The 8515-nt window shown below is 43.0% G+C and overlaps 2 protein-coding genes across 2 annotated transcripts in view; both read right to left on the minus strand.

Annotated features, from left to right (window-relative positions):
• The window catches only part of RPL22L1 (ribosomal protein L22-like 1), a 1994-nt gene extending 1944 nt beyond the window's left edge, over window positions 1-50 (minus strand). The window contains exon 1 of the mRNA XM_010195114.1: window positions 33-50. Coding sequence (XP_010193416.1) covers window positions 33-50 — 18 coding nt within the window. The remainder of the gene's footprint in view (window positions 1-32) is intronic.
• Window positions 51-3483: 3433 nt separating this feature from the next.
• EIF5A2 (eukaryotic translation initiation factor 5A2) lies at window positions 3484-8481 on the minus strand. The gene is made up of 4 exons (XM_010195113.1): window positions 8223-8481; window positions 6733-6837; window positions 5021-5152; window positions 3484-4349 (listed from the first exon to the last, which is right to left on the minus strand). Exons 1-4 carry the CDS (start codon window positions 8385-8387, stop codon window positions 4290-4292), a joined length of 462 nt encoding a protein of 153 aa, XP_010193415.1. The 5' UTR covers window positions 8388-8481; the 3' UTR covers window positions 3484-4289.
• Between the last annotated feature and the right edge of the window lie 34 nt (window positions 8482-8515).

Below are 8515 nucleotides of genomic sequence, written 5' to 3' on the forward strand. Positions count from 1 at the left end.
GAAGGCGTGTGGCGTACGCCACGCTTTTATACCCTGGCAGGTGATGTCATCGCGCAAGCGGCGCGCATGCGCAGTCAGGGGCACGCCGGGAGGCGACGGTGGGAGCCTCCCCGCGGCCATGTTTGGGCCGAGGTAAAAACAGGAAGCACGCAACTGTAGCACGAATGAGTCATCTTTTATTTAACTTTATTTTTCAATTTTAATTTCCGTCGGACAGGGACACGAGCGTTTCTCTTGCTCTCACACAAACGGCAGGCCGCGGCGGCGCAGGTGGTCTTCTGGGGGAGCCCAGGGTGCTGGCTGAGGGCAGGGAACTGGTCAGAGCTGGAGCTCTCAGAGCTTGTCCCACAATCTCATCCAAACATTCAAAACACTCCCACAGTCCCCACAGTCTTAACCAGCACCCAGCTCCCCGCAGCACTAACATCTTTATTAGAGGAAAAAGCCACATTTACATCTTTCCCCAATCACTTGAATGGCATTGAAAACAGTACAGCTTCCAGAACAGAGACATGTTTGAACCACAAGGACAGCCGTTCCCAGTTCACGTGACTTACAGGGTTTGGTTTCCACTATGATCAGTAAAATGAGTCACCACCATCATCCCTTTGCCCTGCATTTTGAAAGCCGCACCGAACAATAGTTACACTTACAATATACAGCACAGGACAACTGAGAATGGGGGGTTTCTGCGATACAGCACTACAGAGCAAACATTTTGTTTCAAGTTCACAAACCAAGTTAATCTCAAGTTCCAAATATGATAGGGCCAGGCTGCAGATGCTGGAGAGACTTCCGACACTCTTGGCGTACTGTACTGAACTGCTGAGCGCTCCACCACACTTCCACCACACCACCTCCAGGATCTACGCCTTCAGTAACATTCTCAGTGTACAAGTGAGATACTCAAAATATCCTTAACAAGGCCTTTTTTCCCCCCCAAGTTTAGTTCTACTGTAACAAACTACATTCTAAATTACTCAACCAAAAAAAGGTGGGATTTATTGAATTTTGAATCCTGTGAGACTGACCTGCAGTAACCATAAGAGTCTGAACTGTCAACAAATTTGACGTCTTTACAGATTATGTAAAATTACCTGTATTGTGAAACTACAGACTGTGCACCATTTCTGGGTACATGGTGGATTAGAAAAAACCTGCAAGAGGCTTGAAAGCAGTTACGTTAAACAATTAAATTCAGCTAACTTCTTAAAAAAAACAGCCCTGAGAACATGGCTCAACTAGCAAGAGCCTAGTTGAAAAACCACCATTATAAGCAAAAATTAGAAGGATCTATTGAAATCTTAAAGTATTATTTGAGGCAGGAAACACTGCAGTCTTTCCAATTCTGTAAAGTAGTAAGAGAAACTCAATGAATTGGAGCCATAAAAAGATGCATGATTTGGAGTGGAAATACTTTTCTTCACCTCCTAGTTTTCACAGCCTTTACTCTAAGCAATTGCATCAGCTCTTAGAAGGTTATAGTTTTCAGTTTTGTCACAACTTCAATGTTAAGACAGTATACAAAACAAGTACATTGGTTAAGATTTGTTTCAAAGTAAAGCTATGAAAGAATTTCCCTAAGCATTTGGGATTTTAAAAACACGCATCTATGTGGATTACCGATCACACAGTTTGTTGCAAACGATTCTGACAGTAAACTGAAACATCTTACTTTGGAAAAAATGCCTCAAATACACATTCTAATTTAGAAGCAACTTTTAACTTTACTGAAACTTGGAGATTATGCTTAAGATTCATGCTTATGTATTACCTATGGGAAACTTCATGCATGATGAGCCAATGCTCTGCACTTCCACAGTGTTTGAAGTGCTTCACAAAAGACAACTAAGTATATAACAAACCTATAATGGAGTACTTAATTGTTTAAATCTTGCAGAACTGAAGGTTACAATAGGAGGACATCTGTAAGTCCCAGGGAGGGCTCTTCCAGCAAGCTGGAGGTCATAAAACATGTCTTTAGATTGCTGTAGTACCTGAAAACTCCAGTCAGACCAGGACCCCACTTGTAGGAACAGGACAAAAGCCAGCCCTCATTCCAGAAAGCTTAGAGTAAGTAAATGCTCAGATTGTGGGCCAGTGGCATCAAATACCTGCCTTCCAACAAGGTTTTAGAGGACAGACAGGCACCTGAAAGTAGACTAAAGCACTACGAGAACAAGGACAAGTCCAAGTCTTGTAGTTTTCAAGCATATTAGAAGTATTTGTAATGCAGTGATAGCATTAGAACTTGCATTAGTTTGGCATAGCGACCTATGACTTCCCATTTGACATCACACAGCTCAGCTTGCTGTCAAGGCCATCATCAGTGGATCCAGTCACCTCCAAAGCCAACAAAGCCTGTCTTTCAGGTACCAGTTCGATGGAGAGGCAGAAAGGAGCATAGTGTATACTAGCTGGAACTATTCAGCACACACTTCAAAACCATTCTGAATGCATTTCAATCTCTTGCATCTACAGCTTTTTTCAAAAGCAGATTTGCTATTTCAGTCAAGGTACTATTATAGAGTTCACCTGCAATGTGTATTGTGCTAGGCAAGAGCATGTGGCAGTATCCTACTTCTGCCAGGTGTCCCAGGTAACTGTGCTTTATTACCAAAGTATATTTATTGCTGTCTTTACCTTCATTGTACTGCTCTCCCTGTCATGAGAAGTCTATGGAAAATGCACATTTTTGCCATCTACCTTAGACCGCCAAGATTTGCTAAGCCCTGCCACAGTACATACAAGGGCAGTTCAGGACAGTTGCCAAGAGCCCTTTGGGGATTAGAGAGTACATACTATTAAGCTCAAAACATTTCAAGCAGTTAACAGCAACATGAAGTCTGACCCTCGCTGCCAACAGAGTGTGAATTGTGCGTGCTGTCCAGGGCAGCATGCCACGTGTTTACAAGTTGTCCTCCATTAGCCAACAGCCACTGAAGCTTAAGGCAAGTTCATGAAACAATTTATCAGCTGTGAAGAAAGGTCTGAGCCACGGACTAAGGGAGTTTCCCACTCATGAAGAGTCACCAAGTCTTAGAATTCAAGTTGAACGCCTTAACCAGGAGCAGGCTCGTTACCCGTCCATAGCTATTGCTGAGAAGCCTTGTTTGCCTGTTAAGCTACTGAATAGAGGCATGCATGCGTGTTTCAATGAGTCAGAACTCCATTGGATAGGAGCTAGCTTTCATAACTATGTAGCAATTTATTTACTTTTCTAGTTAAGCCATGGTTGTTCAGTATTGTCTAAGTCTATATTTTGAAAATACAATAGTTTGCTGTTTTAAAAAAGAATCACATGCATTGTTTAGGCTCAATGCTACAGTTTGTCCCACTTTTTGAAAAACATGTGGTCTCTGTGCTACAAAAATACGGTCTGAACCTGAAGATTAAAACCTAAAGCTGGAAGCACTGCAACAGATTCCCATGGAGTTTGTCACCCTTTTATAGTTTAAGTTAAATACAATAAAGGAAAAGCAATTGAACTGCATTTTTCTATTTTATTTTTCAAGTCTGACAAAGGCCTCGAGTGAAAGTCTATAGCTTCAACATCCATTCTCACCTTTGTGTCCCCTTGACCTATCTATGTCTTATCTACCCAATATTCCAACTGCCTGCCTAAACCACAGGTAGGCTTTGACACCATTTTATCATTACAATAAGCCAACAAGTTGGCAAAGAAGAATAGAGAGGTAATACAGTTAAGTTGCACATGGCCACTGGGGCTTGGTCAAGCCAGCTGGCATTTTTGATCACTTGAGTTTCTTGGTCTAAAAGTTGCGATTGGCACCTACAGTTCTGCAAGAGTCCCAATCCACAAAATACTTAAGCTTTAAAAAAAAAATTGCTACTTTTATTGTCAGTTCTACCTAAACATGTCAAGAAAAATACTATTTGTGCTCTAGGTCACTTTATAATCCTAGATACCTACCAGCTTCTCTAAAAGCCCCTGAATACTGTATTTTGTCTGTTCATACAGACAAACACTGTTTTGCTCAAGCAAATAAAAATATATCCACTAGTAACACCTGATTGGTTTCTTAGATCCATAGCTGAAACCCACAGGAATGTTAAAATAGCTACAATTAAGGAATTAAAATCTCAGTGATTTTGAAAACTGCCAGTTAGCCTGCAACACTAATCCAGAATCCAGCACTGCTTTTTAACAATTCAAAAAAGAAATGAGGTTGCTTGTGAAGGCCAGAGCTTTGGTGACAATAAGAACCAAATTTATAGATCTGTGGTTTGTCCAGACCTGAGCAGCTGCCCGAGCCTGGCGATCCTCTTTATTTGCAAGGCTTTATGGCTACAGCACATTCTTCATTCATTGCACTTATGACGGATATCTGGAAGAAAAGACAGATAGGTAAGCTCCAACTCATGCCATGGAAACGCTCCTAGAAGTTACAGACTTTCACATTTTAGTGTATATCACATCTCTCTCAAGAAGGAAAACAGAAGTTTAAGCTGGCAAAATTCAGTCATTAAAAGAATTTCCACAATATCTGCCCCTCTCACTGATTTGCTCTTCTGCTGCCTTCTTTGCCACATTGCCTTGGCTGGCAGCTTGAGGTTTGTACAACAGAGTAATACAAAAAAGCTCCTGCAATACAGCCAAACTAGCAGGCAGCATGGCCCAGCACAGACTACAGTCTGCAGAGCTACTTGCAGACAGGTTGCTAACACAGCAAATTGGACTACTCTGGCTGTATCACAAAGCTCTATACTTGGTCTTGATTAAGAAAGCTCAGAGGCCCCAATCCACACAGTGCAGACAGCACTGTTAGGATTTATCTAGGCATTAGAGAGACAGCTGTATCACCTCACTGACAACAGAGACAGGCTTGAGTGCCATATTGAGTGCTCTTATACAAAAGTCCTTCTGCATCTTGAAGAACCAATTCTTGTGCTTCTCACACACTTCTCATTAAGAGATACAAATAGTCAATACCAGAATAAGACAACTTCATTGTATAATCAAGTGGAATTAACCACGACTCTTCTTGTCTATACTTACCTGCACATCTTCATTGGCATTGAATTTTACTTCTATTTCTTTGCCGAGATCTCCTTCTGGCAACTTTAGATCCTCACGAACTTCACCACTTTCTGTCAGCAGGGAGAGATACCCATCCTGAATACCTATCAGCTGTGACGAGAAGTCCATTAGTAGCAAGTTTAACATCAGCAGACAATAGTAAGTAGCAGCTGAAGATAAGAAGATGGGACAGTGAACTCTACCTGTTACTTTAATTCTTTAGTACTGTGTTTGTAACAGTTTAGAATCTCATCTAAGTCAATATTTAACAACAGTTGAGAGGACTGAGAGTTAGAGGCAACTGTAGCAAAAGCCAGTCTGCTATCAGGAATCACCAGAACCCTGCTGGTTATTTCCAAGCATGTGGGGCACTGCAAAACCCATTAGATTTAGAAGATGTGCTCCTTCCAGGACAGTGGTTCAGCTTTTTTACATCTGTGAATTAGAAACAATAACTGGAATGGTGTTCACTGAACAGCATTGTTCCTATAAATTATATAAAGTACTTAACAGTTGAACTGTATCTTTCTCTGTCTTCATTTGTACAATGAGATACTATTGTTTGTAGTAAAGCATAAGGAATGAGTTAGGGAACATTCACCTACTTCTGGGCCACTTTTATAATGCTGTTTTCAGCCTAACCAAAAGCCCAAGCTAAGGAGAACAGCTATTTTGGCAGCATAGGTTAGGGAACATGGAATATGTTATCAGTACACCTAAAAGGCAGCCCTAACAAGTCTGATAAACAGCCAGAATTTCAGTAACAATAAGGACCCATGAACATGATAGAAAGATAACCAAGATATCATTAAGTATCTCTTGAAAGGTCTGAGCCCTAAAACAGGTGAGTCACACTTCATTTAAACAGCCTCTGCTGTCCCAAAAAGTTGCTAACACTGAACTTCCACTCTTGTCAAGCAATCGCAGCTTTCCAACTGATGTGGATGTATCAGTTCCTGATCAGAGCAACTCTCAAGACAATGAGAAGAGAGCCAACACATTACAGCTCAGAACCTGAATTGTGCTGCTTTTAAGAGCTCACCATCCATATCACAGAAAGCATTACAGAAGCCTGCCAAGTTTCCTCCGTGCATGTATTTCAGAGCAGAGCTCAGAAGCACCAAAATTACTTGCACCCAACTAAAGCCAGCTTCTGCACAAGAAGCAGAAAGTACTGCAGCAAGTTACAACTGGCATCAGCTGCAACTTGAGACTGTCTTGTTGATTCATCTACACTATATCAGGATGAAATTATAAATGGTAACTTATGTTTAGGTTCAAATTTACTTGATCTTGATTATCCTTTAACTAATAAAAACTTGCAGCAGGCATAACCTCTCTCCAGATTCTAAAGGATGTCAGTATGACAAAAAAAATAAAGAAATGACCTTACAACATGAGCAAGAAAAAAATGCTGTTCTGAATCATGTCCATCAACTGTCATTTCTAAAGACTGCTTCTATAGCATGAGGTCGTTAATACAGAAAGGAGCCCTGCACCAGTGAGTTTTAACAATTCGGTAAATGCTACGAGTTCACCAATGTCATGTCTGGACAGGCAAGTTCCTTTAATTCTGACAACAGTACTTTATTAATTAAAGAGACAAGTTTTGGGATGAAGAGAGTTTATGTGTGGTATTAGGAGCATAAAGCCTCTTAATGTGTGGGAGGACACAATGACTGTTAACTCACTTGGTAATCATTCCTCTTGATATTTGGAACATCCATGTTATGAGTCGATGGGCAAATATCTTCATATTTTTTACCAGTGAAGATATCAATACCAACCAAGTGGACCTACAAGAAAAGAGAAACAACACTGGTTACTGTTGGTCCTAGAAAAGCAAGATGGCACTGCCACGAGTATTGCTGGTTCTAAACATTTTTCCAAGAGCTCAGGTGTAATACCAGATTCTGCCTGCACCCTTAGCTTGCAATATGAAAGCAGACCAAGCACTGAGAGAAGGCCTCTTCTACCTTTTCACAGCACATTACAGAAACGCTAAATGGTAACAAAGATCAGCCACTGTTAACTTCCATAGCCTTCTGTAGTTTTACAACAAGCTAAAGCTCAGGGTATGTGGCCTTTAAGAGAACATTTACTTCAAGTTCTGGCTTTTCTGAGAAACAGAAGAGAGTCAGTGACAACCTGAAGGTTAAAGAGAAAAGAAGAGGTGGTTGTGCAGAGAGACTAAAGCAGCTCCCACCTCCCTTCGTGCTAGTAGCAGCTGTCAATTGCAGGCAGCACTTGCATTACCTGCTCTTCTCAGATCCTTTCACAACTGTTTCAGTATTTAAGAAAACTGAATCAATCCAGTAAAACAGACCACAAAAAGCAAGAGAAAGGAGCAAGGAAAAAAACTGCCAAGGGCTTGTTACACTCTAGCTTTGACAAATCCCAAGTGCTTCACCTACCTACATGTATCATACAAGGTTGAGGAAACTTACAATTTCAATTAGTCCATACTTGCAGTGGATCTGTCTCTAAACTTTAATACACCCAACCATAAGGTGTTGCTGAATGAATGAAGGAGCAGTCTAGCCTTGGTCCAAGCTCTGGACAGCTGCACAGGCCAACAGTGGCTACAGATGTCCCTGCTGGGACACAGAAGGAGGAAAGTTCTCCTCACTCAGCAGTAGGAAAAAGAAAGCAGCAGCAAGGCAAACCAGCAAAACAGGGCCAGAGTAGGCCCACAGAGGTAATGATTGTCCGCTGAGCTCCTCCGGATTACGTAACACAACGCGGGCACTTCTAGTAAGTGCTTAACTCGAGCGCTGCAATAGTGAAAGTCAGCTAGCACAGGCAGACACGAGAGTGCTTTGGTGGGTAGCGACAGCACAATCCAACCACACCCTAGTGATTTCATCAGCCCCCCCTTCCAGAACTTACTCTACCCTCACTGCAGAAACAGGTTTAATCACTATCAGCGTCATTTAACAAGCTGGGAGAAAAAAACCCAACCCAACCCTGGGTCCCAAATCCTTCCTGCTTTACATTACTGGAAACTCTCGAGCTAGCTCTGGGCTGAAATGACACACCAGACGCTGCTACGCACAGGCAGGACACGGAACGCTGCCAAATGAAATGCTACAGCCTTCCCCCCCGGCCAGTCACGCCGCTCGGGGGCCGGCAGCCGCAGGAGCACACCCTGCAGGCTTAGCTACAGACCAAGGCAGCTCACCTTGGCGTGGCCGTGCTTGCCCGTCTTGGAGGTGGACATCTCCACGATCTTGCAGGGGCGCCCCTTGAGCACCACGAAGCCGTTCTTCCGCAGCGCGGAGCACTGCATGGGGTAGGTGAAGGAGGCGCCGGCATCGCCCGTGGTGAAGTCGAGTTCGTCGGCCATGGCGGCGGGGGGCTGGTGGCGGGGGCTGCACGCAAACGAGAATGTCGGTTAGGAGCCCTAGCGGCGGGAAAGGCCGGGCCCAGAGCGGGGGAACCCAACCACCTCTGCAGGGAGGGGGCTGCGCGATA

Source organism: Mesitornis unicolor, unplaced genomic scaffold, assembly GCF_000695765.1.
Source record: "Mesitornis unicolor isolate BGI_N332 unplaced genomic scaffold, ASM69576v1 scaffold2222, whole genome shotgun sequence".
NCBI lineage: Eukaryota > Metazoa > Chordata > Aves > Mesitornithiformes > Mesitornithidae > Mesitornis > Mesitornis unicolor.